The 12831-nt window shown below is 33.5% G+C and overlaps 1 protein-coding gene across 1 annotated transcript; it reads right to left on the bottom strand.

Annotated features, from left to right (window-relative positions):
* Nucleotides 1-914: 914 nt before the first annotated feature.
* LOC138311782 (potassium channel subfamily K member 18-like) lies at nt 915-10579 on the bottom strand. The gene is made up of 2 exons (XM_069252984.1): nt 9878-10579; nt 915-5039 (listed from the first exon to the last, which is right to left on the bottom strand). The coding sequence occupies exons 1-2, from the start codon at nt 10290-10292 to the stop codon at nt 4261-4263; spliced, it is 1194 nt and encodes a 397-aa protein (XP_069109085.1). The 5' UTR covers nt 10293-10579; the 3' UTR covers nt 915-4260.
* Nucleotides 10580-12831: the final 2252 nt, after the last annotated feature.

The following is a 12831-nucleotide window of genomic DNA, read 5'->3' as shown; positions in this document are numbered from 1 at the left end:
TTCTTCCAATTTCTCGCTGAAATTAAAAATAGTGACATCAATGCACTGATAACACAAAATCGGAGTTTACATAATTATTGCGATTTCGGTGGATTATCCTTATAATTCAATCTTCTCTTGATTCTTTGAAATCCCGTTCTCTTTATGAAATCATAACGCCATTGTTTCAACCAATCAGAGGTGTGAATACAAACTCTAACAGCGTATTTTTTTGGGGGACTGACAAAGTAAATGTTACAAGCAAGATTGAAGTATATCGACATCTCTCTTGGACGTAATCATAAAAGATAGATATTGTTTTATTTCTTATTTCATTGTACGGTTGTTATTTTATTGACGATATGTCATACCCAACTTTTTCATTCACAGATAATTCAATGAAGTGTCTATTGTCATTGAAACATCGTTTTGATTAAGTACTGTGTCAGTTGTTACACCCATGATAGACTAACACCAAATCATGGATTCATATAATTACACCATTGATCGTTAACGTTCCATTTCTGATACAAATGTCTCCATTTTTTTTTACAAAAGAAAAGTGTGTTTTTTCTTCTTTTTTTTAATTCAATATTTATATTATTTTCTTTATTTTCGTTTCATTTTGTTTTATTTGTTCAAGTAGAATCCTGTTTCAAATAAGGAAATTCGCGTCATGAACAATATTCAAACGAATGTTTTATGCATGATGGTACAGTATGATGTGATATGATACCAATTACTGTTAGTTATTATTTTTGATTGCACTATACTGGTATCCTGTCGATGTCTTTTATAAGTACAAGTAAGTATAAGATATCTCGCCAATTCAGTATTGCTTTGAAACAATCTTGTTTGTTTAATTAGAAAAATAAACGTCCTATTAACATCCAATGTCGAGGATACTGTCTGAAGAAAGCAACAAAATACGTGCGTATTCTACTTTAACACATTTTATTTCAACACAGATAAAAGAACATGAAATATCACAGATTACGCGATCATCAGTTATGTCAGTATAATCACTTAGTAACATCTCCCTATAAAGCCAAAGTCAGTTTTACCAAGAAACATTCACAATCGTAATTAGCCTTCAAATTTCTATCTTTACAAACAAATGATTTGCGCCAACTTCAACGTTCTGTCTTGTTCGTGGATTCAACATCGTTCAAGTTAAATTGGTAATTTTACGACGGAATTGAACCTTTTAGCATTTTGTATACTTTTTTATGTATTTATTTTTCTTTATTTTCATATTTTTTTTATTCAGATTACCGAAAGAAATCCAAAAAAACAGAAATTGAAAAAGTGTTTTTTTTTTTATTTTCAATTGTGGCTTTATAGTAAGGCTTTACTACTGATATACACGTATGTAATGATTACAAACTATATCCCACATAGCGAGACTGTTACTAAATTCCGAAACGGAATCGGTGAATTTCTAACTTTCTAAAAAATCCTTATTATTGTGACGGATTTAGTAAAATTAAATTTATTTGGTTCAATGATTGTGTTTTAAATACAATAATACATTTAAAGCATGGAAATGGTATATTTCATCAATTTGAAAATTTACGGTTTTAATATAGCGTCGCTATAAGGAATACGGGTTGCTGTAAATTGCTTTCTATGGAATGTTCTATTACATCTATTAATTGGACGGATCACATTTTCAAAATTGATATTAAAAAAAATCAACGTTCACATAATGGAATTAGATACAATTTACCTGAACTTTTGCAATATGAAATATTCTTTTTTAATTAATCATTATCTATTTGTTGAAAATGACATCAATTAATAACGATATTTTAAATAATCATTCATAGAATAATTTTGAATTTTGTTATTAATCGGTAAAGTATTTTAAGATGATGACATTTTTTTTCTTTACTCTTTTTGACAACTAAAGCAGTAATACATCAGGAGTTATTAAAGGTGGAAAATTATGACATGCTAATAAAACAATTATAACAAAACTTAACACATTGCTTTGTATTATAGACGAAGAATGGACATCAACATGACAGTTATAATGTATGTCTCCCTTTTAACAGGTAATTCACATTTCCGTTCCGATAACTAAACAAAACACCGATGTTTCAAGACCTTATTGTTTTGCTAAATGAAATTAAGTTTAAGGTTTTAAAGAACATTGTCATTAAATTAGCACTATCTTGTTATCATTAGTTTCTTCATATGATATTAATGGACCAAATTTCAACATTTGATTATATATTGTTGATATGATTAAACGAATAAATACAAGTCTGTACAATGGTTTAGAATTCGGTTATTTTTTTCTTTTTATATTTTGTAGATCAGATGCCTAATTCCTTATAGTTAATGGTTGTTAAACTTACTTTGCAATAAACAAATTAATTCTTTAATTTTTGAGCCATATCAATACTTTCTGAAAATGATGAACTCAAACAACACGTAACTTTAAATGAGACAAAATGCGCACAATATTGAATAATGCCAAATCGGAAAAGTTGAGCACAAAACAAAAACTAACATTAAATCTAGTAAAACCACTCTTAACACCGTCCACCAAGGTACGTCGTCGCTCTATATAAATATATATATACATTATAGTACACAATCTAGGTATTTACAGTAGTCAAATAAACAGAAATAACATTTTTTCAATTGTAAGCAACACATTGTGGGTGACTTATACCATTGATTATTGAGAACTGTAAGTCATTTTCACGGTTACAATAGAAAAATATATATTTTAAAACCTTATTGCTGGATATACTATTTTGCAGGGGATGATCTAGGTTATTTTACACAAGAAATGATATAAAAGTTCCTCTAATACGAAAGGTTATGCCATAATACACATTGCGTTTTTGTAGATTTAACTATGGGTACAAACTGTATGAGTCTCTTAGATAGTGTTTTCAAAACCACATTGACGTATTAAGCATTGGTCTAAATACATTGTCCCCGCATCAAGTTTAATTTAGTTCGATATTGAAAAAAAAGAAGTTAATCATATCATATCAGAGCGTGTGAACGTGAATAATTTCTAATAAATAAAGAATTATATGAAATAATACATGTCAGACGAATTTTATCAATCGTCAGTTCTGTTTAATCGTCAGTTCTGAAATGGTGTTCTGTCATAAACACGACCTAATCATTTACAATGAAATATTCTTAAACATATCAAAGAAATCTACGACACTTTTAAACAGTAAACACATACAGAAAACAATGTGCAAAAATATATAAATTGTCAACAACCATTGTCAACAAATCAAATCTTAAGATAAGAAAGCATTGCAAAAATATATTTTTAGTGTCATTGCTTTGAAAATAATTAAGAAAAATTACCGTACAACGATACAAGGTAAGGCCTAAAATGGCGGGATCCCAGGTAAGGCCATATTTGAATACATGTTTGTCGTCCATACTGTAATACATGTATATAGGCAACAGAAATATAATATATTGCAACAAAACGTCATGTTTTATAAATCAAAGCACGTTAAAACAAGTTTTTAAAAAAGTTTACATAAAAGTACCAATAACTCTACAGCAGACAATAACTTCCACATCCTTTCTGTTTCCGTGCTAATCGAGATCAAAATGATGGACAAATGATTCGAAATGTTACCGAAGCAACGTCCTTCACCTTCCATTCTGTCCACTTCCGTTTCTGGTTACATTCTGCGGTACTTCACATTATCCATACTTGACAAGTAGCATACGCATTAAACATACTCTAGTGACACATTTTTATTCAAGCAAAACAGACAAAGTCACAGTACAGCAGTATACGCTTCAATTAAAATCCGTCTTTATAAAAAAAAAATCCTAGTATAAAATTCGAGGAAATAATTCACAGTATTATCAATATCTGATTTACATACGTCACATTTGAAAACGATTTGAAGTGTGTATCATTTAATGAAGTATAGTAGGGCGTCCCTGGTAATGTTTATTGACAGTGCATGGTTTGAGTTTGTTTAAATCGTTCCACACAGATGTTTTGCTGTAACACTGACGAAGATTAATTCTTAACGTTTCGATATAAAATTTTAGGAGTCAATGTCCCAATGGACGATCATATTATTCCAGCAGATATAGTGTTTTAATTTATTGATTCCGAATGCATTATCCATACGAGAAGTAGCGGCCTGATTTGAGAAGACACAAGAGTTCGGAACAAAAATCAGCAGAATTTACGAAGAAAAATGGCACTTTGTTGTTAGATAGGGGACACGTAGTCAAACATTTTTTCGCTGTACGAAAGTTGGTTGTCTGGATTCAATCCGAGTCGTCATCTTTATCAATCAGTCCAAGCTTCTGTCCAATCCATTTGCATTTGGATATTATCTCGTCTTGCATAAGCGTGAAACACATCGAAAGAATAGCCATTCCGAACATGACGTAAATGGCGCCCAGGACAAGTTGTGCATGTGCTCTTGGATTATCGAAATCAGTTCCCGGAACCACGTCACCAAATCCGATGGTACTGAGAGTAATGAAACAGAAATACGAAGATTGGAGAGTGTCCCATCCTTCCCACAATCCAAACAACACGGCACCGCCAAATATGTAGGTTCCTATGACAACCATGGTGACAGTGAGAGGAATGGTGATGTTGCTATCGATATCATCGTCATCATCGTCGTCGTCAGAGTCGCTGTCAAAATCGATTTGTTTAGGTGGCGGACTGCGCTGCTGGACTCTTGAGCTGGTATTCTTCATATTCATCGGAACAATCTTGACCCCGTTGTCCGTCTGGTCGTCCAAGTTATCTTTGATGTTCGGTGGTTCTGTGCGCGGATTCCGAACTATGCGTGATTTCTCGCTCCAGTTGGGCGGCTCGCTTTCTGTTGGTTTGATCTTGACCACTTTACTAGTCTTTTCCTTTTTCCTGCACCATCCACAACAGAATATCTTGGCATATATGAACCGGAACACGTCAGCCAAAGCATCACCAATATTGGCCAGACAAAGTAGCATGAGCGGTATACCGAGTACAGCATACGCTATACATACCAGTCTCCCCCAGAACGTCTTTGGCGCGATGTGTCCGTATCCTGCAAAGACAAAACAAATAAAAGTATTAAGTATAACGTACAATAACAATCACCTAAGTTGTTTAAGATGCTAATTACTTGTGGTAATCATAACCCGTCATTTCGGAACTCCATGAAGACCCAACAAAGAAGTTTTTTAAGCACGTTGTATTGTTAAGCAGGGTGTTTAATCTACGTGGTCTTTTGAATGATGCAAAAGAATGGTTTTATATACTATTTTTGGTATCGTATATTTGTTTATTAACGAATTATATTTTGTGGCTTTGGATTGTATTTCAACAACTACATAATGCATTACGGAGAAAAACAAAATCCTGAAATACTAAATAATGAAAAGGTGATTCCGATCTGTTCAATGCATGTTTTGGCCAAGACAATCATACCATTGCCGATAGTAAAAAGTAAGAAGTAGGACATACGAATTTATGTAAGATTGGTAGCATGGTTTATTACATGAACATCCAGGTTCATTTAAAGACGGACGCGAATGTATGTGGTGTGTTACGTGTGGAGTGTGTACGTTAGGCCATGGGCTAGGAGGGTAATATATTCGTGTAGAGTCTATATGTTATAGTAAAATACTTATTTTATATTGCTATCTCACTGAAGAGATCAAACAAACTCGCCCACCCGGTCATATTTTATACTGAAATTTGCCAAACCAGTCGTCCCACTCCCTTTATACTTAACACTAAACAGGAACAGAAACTACCATCTTATAGACTATGGTTTGTCTCGGCCAGGGGACAGAATCCAGAACCTTCCTCACAGAGGCAAAAGTTCAACTCGAGGTCAAATGTGAAGCGATATCAAGTGAGCTATATGTTAGAAGCATGCAGAAGAGGAAGAAAGTGGAAACTTATTTGTTGATATTTGCGCGATTAAAATAATTTGAAGAGGATGCAGTTTTTGTTTTTGCTACATAAACCATTGTGACATGTGATTTCATCAGTCAATGAATTTGACTGCTGGTATAATTAAGGGCTTGGGCTTAATTCCAAAAAGTATATAAAAAATCAATGAATCTAATGGCATGATAACAAAGTGACGTCATAAAGACTTAAATGCGCAGTAGCGATATTCTAAATCCATATTCCAAATGAAAGTCTATTGATAAACCAAGATTAAAAGAAGCTTAAAAAATAATCGAAATAATTTTTGTGAGTGTTGTAACAAAAGTCGATTTTCGTACCATTTAATAAGCTTAAAATACATATCAAAGCGGACCACTATAGTATATACATAATAACGTTGTGGATTAAGGTGGTAGGTTTATGTGGCAAATCCTGGTGATAAACCAATCAATAAGCTATCAACATAGGTAACAGTGTATCTACTATTGAACCTTACTGTAGATTATCGTCCATGTGTTATTCTACAAATATCACTGAAGCTTGAAACACTATGAATTATTGATTTCCGAATTTCAATACCACTGTCGTCACATACTGTTTTTCTAATTAGGAGCGTCCTTGGTATAAAACAGCCATGTTGGATTTTATATTATTTCTTCTGATACACCAGAAATTCCCACACGATCAAGATACAATACGTTATCCGGATAGAATAGATACTCGCATATCATGAATATAAGTTAATATTAATGTGAGAACGGATAAGTAATGATACACAGAACTGAGGATTAATATTATCATCTTAATATACTTCTACATTCCTATATATAAAACGCAGAGCAAACATTGTGTAGAATCTCTTTTTTTTCGTTATATCCATAACCATGAGACACAAAAAAATGTAGTTAATATCCCCTGATCATACATAATTTTGCTAAAACATAAATAACTAAGTAATACTTAAGGGGATAGAAACCAACTCCTTATTATATATTCTTCCCGTACATCAAACAATTGCTTTACATAAATGCTCAGTTTATAAATTTAGCGTTATACGTATGTTACGTCATATTGAAAGTTCCCGGTGAAAACTTAGGAATATGCCAGATCATAGCAAAATAACTTCAAATTAACAAATAGTGTTATTACGTAGTTGTTCATTAATATAAGTTATATAATAAAATTTCTATGTGTGCATTGGAATTGGTTTTTAAAATACAAATAAAAGCAATTTACATGCCCGCAAATCAACTCATCAATTTTTATCAAAATGATAAACTAAATGAAAATTTTCACGTTGATGCGACTGTCTAACCGAAAGAGATATTATTGTACGTGTGGGCAACATCTCTGTATCTATTTCAATATTACGTTAACTCTTAGACTCTGCAACAAGGAAACCTGAAAGCAGTACAGAAGTTTTTTTTTTCTAATCATTTTCCTGATCAAAGCTTGTTTCCAATAGAACCCTTATTGAATCCTTATTGATCAGTCAGGCATTATTAATAATGTGGGATTTGTCACAAAGGTGAATTCGATTTCATCTATGTTGATATCACAAGCCTATAATTAACACAACCGACGTTTGTTGATCAATGTAAATATTTCTTCAGTTCCATTGAACTTTATATTCTTCAGGCAATTAAAGAAGAAGTATGATCAAATTGATAATAAAAAAGAGGTTGGGATATTTGACAAATGAATCGAATATCCTAATATGTGGACATGGTTTAGTATTGCTTTCTTTCTTGATTATCATTACAACAGTTCTAAAGAGACTGTATTTATTGCTTTTCCTCCAGCTAATAGATACTGTACTGTGCTGCTTCAGATTCAATAAAATTTTATTTTAATTAAAATAAGTTGAAATCGGATTGAAGAGCAATCAAAGCTCCAATGTATGTTATCTCCAACTGTACTATTAATTTGTATTGTACTGATAATTTTTTATTGTACTATTAATTAAAGAAAACACGATTCTGGAATTAAGACACTAATATTTCGCTAAATTCAAATTAAAATATCATGTATTCTACGACACAAAAGGGATACAAAACTATACTACTACAAACTATAAAGTATGCATAAATATAAACACAAAACCTTCAAAAATAAAGTGAAAAACTTAAGAGCTTGCTTTGTTCATACATTTAAAATGTAATACTAACCTTTATTTCTTCTGTATATTAAGTGATCTGTCGATACGATCAGTTCTATAAAGTAACATATTATCCCCACAATGTTCTCTGAACGATAAAAAGTTACTAAATGTCAATGTAGCAAACGGTACTAAGTTATTTAAAAGATTTTATTTACAGTCGCCATCAGTTTGTAAACTATTTTCTAAAGACAGCAATTAAATCATAATAAAACCAATCTATTTGTTAACCATCTGGATGGAAATTCATTTCTTACAGTATGCAAGTATTATACATTAGTCTTAAACGCATTTTGAAAGAGCAAATGTACCTAATACAATACACAAAAGGTATAGTTTGACATGTCAGTGAAAAGAATGCGTTTCTGTGACCATTAACAGACTGAATGAGAAAGCCTGTGTAATGGAAGTGATGCAATATCAATAGGTCTCTGGTACACTGGTATCGATTCCTGTAAATTAACACTGCTGGGGACATTGTCAATTTCATGTTGTTTGCTATCGCCTAATGTGAACTACACAATAAACGCAATTAATTTATATTTAAATGAAGTAAGCTATATAAAACCTTTTCGATTCACGGTCATATAACACCGACAAACGAATGTACTAATGAACTTAGTGACGCACATTTTAAATCCATGGTAACTGGTGTTTTCGTTTGATACTGCATTTTACATGCACTAGTTATTATAAGCGTATTTATTTTCGGACACGCACACTTTGAACGGAATTTTAAGTACTGAAGTATGATGGTACATTGGCGCACAAGTCAGGTGAAGTGCGTACAATTGTACTAATTTTTCCGATATCGTCTCTGATATCTGTATTAATTCATTGCTTACATTCTCAGCTTTTTCAGTTCAACTGTTGATAGAGCAGTAATCGTGAGGGAAGAACATGTATATTATCAGTAAAAAGACAAAACTCGTGTTATTCGATAGTATAACTAGCATGATACTAGTTATGTCAAACAATGTGATACTAATTCGATAGTGGTATACCATGATCCAATATTTTTTTCTAAATGTTGATTTGATACCATAATATATATGCATAATATTTTCCTAATGAAAAAACAACTATCGCTTGTATGCTGATTGCCGTCCAATTAGCGAGGCAGTAACTTATCTTCAAATGGTTACACTTACTGAGACATAAGAAGAACTTATATGAACTAAGAAAACTAAGAAGTACTTGTATCAACTAGAAAGCAAACATGCTTCTTTTAATATTCGCCCCTATTCAGAAATTGTATAGACATTTTTTCCTGCATGCAAAGAAATTCGTTGTATCGCAAAATATATTGTGTTGGCTATTTATATAATTCTGTAGACGAAAACCAAATGTTAATACGAAATACAGGACATGTTCACAGCGGAAATGTTCTGATAAATTCTCTTCGCAACAATTGATAAAAATGAAATATGGAGCTGAATAAAAATGATGCCGTTAGATCAGTTAATTCTTACATAATACAGCTACATAGAGCGGTGGCCTTTCATAATATGCGGTAAGTCATGGCGGGTATTTAGCAGACAAAATGTTTACAAAGGTTAACAGTGGAACACGACATCGTCTTTAGTGAGTTGTGCTTTTGTGTGACAAATGTTTAAAAAGATCATATCTTGCAGTAACCACACATGCAATACACACTTCGACCATTCATTGTAAGGCAGTAACCGAAATCTCACACCTCTTATTAAAATGAGTGAAGAAAAATGGAGAAAATATTTTACAAATAGTTGGCAAATATGGAAGTAGGGAAGCATTGTTGAATTTTATGAATTACATTCCATCAAGAGTCTGCAAGCGATTTGACTCACCGATGGTTGAGATGACAGTGACAGAAAAGAAGAAGGCTCCCGACCAAGACCATTTGTACTTTGGTCCGTCAACTTCTCCGTACGCGGAACAGTTCCCGCCGTCGTAGCCAATGTTTATACTGTTGTCACGATATATGGAGAGAATCCCCTGCAATTGGAACTTGAGGGTGGATTTGTCAGGGTTCCCTTCGTAGTCCTCAATTAGTTGTTGAATCTTTGACAGCGAGTCATTCTCCATATACATGTATTCCTTGTATGTGTCATAACATATTTGTTCTTCGTTGGCCTTTTCAAGATGTTCGAAAATGAATCCACCCGCCGCACAGTACAGAGCTACTAACCCACAGAGACCAATGTGGGAAAACATGATTTTCATGATGGTGCGGCACCATCCTCCCTTTTCTTGTTTACCCATTTTGGTAAAATTCACAAAGTCAAAATGATGTTTGTATAAAAGATCTAATCTTGGCAAGATTAAACAGCGACTAAATTCTAGTTCCCGGAGAAGCACTACATCCTGTTAACTGCGGTTGTTGGAGACCGTGATGCCTGCCGCACCGCCACTCGATACACCTGTCTGTCACCTGCGCGTGTTGTTCCCGCCACGACCCTATCTACGTCTGCTGCGCCTCTCTCGTCAGCGATTCGGTTGACATGGGACACACTAGAAAACATTGATCGGCACTGGTAGTTCTACACAGGTTTGATAAATTATTAAATGATACATTGGAAAACATCTCAAAATTACTATTGATTTCAGTATATCTACCCAGAACAAAACCATATTTTATCATAATACGTTTGGTCTCTGAAGCATTCATCAGGACGACGCGCCTAGGGATGTCATAGATATTTCAGCAACCATTACGGTGGTATCAGGTAATGCTAGCATACCTATGGTAACCAGTTCGTAGGGATCAATAATGGAAACGATCCGAATATGACGGCAAGACTCCATTGTCTCGCTGCTGCGGTCCAGTGAATAAGGTAATGTTTTGATGACGACTACAACGAATGCCCTCACCTAATTAACCAGTTATATACAGGTATTGTTAACATATCCTATATTGACTTCATCCCCCTGCTGACAAACATACAATATGCATACACTTGATAAAAACTGATTATGAATATCATATATTGATGGACAAATAAACGGGTTCTGTTGCATTACATCTATTTAGTTTTGAGCATGATATACTTACCTAAATCCATTTCCGTTATCCCTCTCAACATAAATTTAAAACACTATTCTTGAACGTGGTAATTGTACTGGTATTTCCATAGGGAAACAATTATTTACATGTGTTTAGTTTGGGAACGTTCTCTACAGAACAGAATTATATAAGTTTGATTTTTAATGTTTTATTAACAGCCACGACTAATTAAGGACGGGTTTAGGTGGTGAAGGAAAGCCGGAGTACCCGGAGAAAAACCACCGACCTACGGTCAGTGCCTGTAAATTGCTCCAAGTGGGATTCAAACTCGCAACTCAGAGGTGGAGGGCTTAGAAAAGCTTTACTATTTTTTTCTTTCTTTTTGAATTTTTGTTTGTTTTTATTTGTTGGCAAATTGTTAAGAGATGAGTGCAATGTTATTGTATATGCAGGAACTGCCTCATGTTATAACAATATCATTTTAATGACACACCCTTGACCCGCTAAGAAAGTCGTTTCTCTGATGATCCTTGTCCCCACCTCTCTGTTGCTGTCCCTGTTATATCATATATCGCCTGCAATTTTAATAACCAAAGTTTGCTCTCCTTTCTTTTCTGTTCCATTCCTTCGAGTTGTTTATTAGTTTATTTGTACTATGCATGGCAACTTTTACACCTTTTCTCTTCATTTCGGGTCCAGATGCAAAACCTAAATTTACAGACAGTAGCAGAAGACTTCCTTGATGTAACAATTACTGCAACCGAATTTGTTATAGCGTGCAATTTCATTTCGTAAATAAATCGCAAATAATCGCGAAAATGATTCAAGCGTATGTACAATTGAGTCATATGAATCTAAATCAAGACATGCAATTGGTTCAAATGAGTCACTATGTCAGAAATCGCTAAGTTACCGCAGATATTTTGTTGACAAGTATAGCAGTTTACAATTCTATACAGACGTCATGTCGTCTACAATTATACTCTATGGTTTCAATATGATGGTATTGATTGTAGTTAAACCTACATCATATACAATAAACCACACAGACATTTGATTGACAGTACTCAAAGGACGGGATATCGATATTGTTTTTATATAAAGCACTGAGTTAATAAAAGCAAAAACAAAAAAAATGGACGAACATTGATTGTGGGGACAATGAGATATCTATTATTGATTTTTTTTCATATCAAACTTGTTTTACCTATTCTTTTGTTCTTCATAGGTACAATCCTAGCCATCGGCCTACAGACTAATGACAGCAAATACTTACAGTGGTTAGGGCACGTAAAGCCACACATGGAACATCAAAAGGACCGACACAAAAGGGGAGGAAACAGCAGCAATGTACACAAACACCATATAAAGATAAACATACCTCTAAATTTAACTATATAGCAGATGACATGCACATTTAATATGCATAAAAATCAAATATTAAATACACATTTGTGTGAGAAAATATGATAATACGATTGGTATTTATTTCAAATAATTTTATATGATATGCTTTAGCATTTTCCCCAACAAATTTTTACCCCTCTCCGTTAGAAACCAACAACTTTTCAGTGAAACAGTGAACCTGTGGTGCATTTTGTCTCTTTAAACCCCGGATAGAAATATGTTGTACTAGGTATGTTTCCGGGAAGGTGTAAATCTAATTGATAACACAGCACGCGCTATACTTCAGTAACACTTGTTTTCCTCCCTTGTTTCAACCCTTATTTATTTATCAGTAAATCAGATCAATGAATTTCCGGTCACGTGACCCGATCTGATTACAACTAGTCGGTA

This window comes from Argopecten irradians, unplaced genomic scaffold (genome assembly GCF_041381155.1).
Source record: "Argopecten irradians isolate NY unplaced genomic scaffold, Ai_NY scaffold_0110, whole genome shotgun sequence".
Lineage (NCBI taxonomy): Eukaryota > Metazoa > Mollusca > Bivalvia > Pectinida > Pectinidae > Argopecten > Argopecten irradians.
The sequence above is the reverse complement of the archived record's forward strand: the minus strand, read 5'-3'. Positions and strand labels throughout refer to the sequence as shown.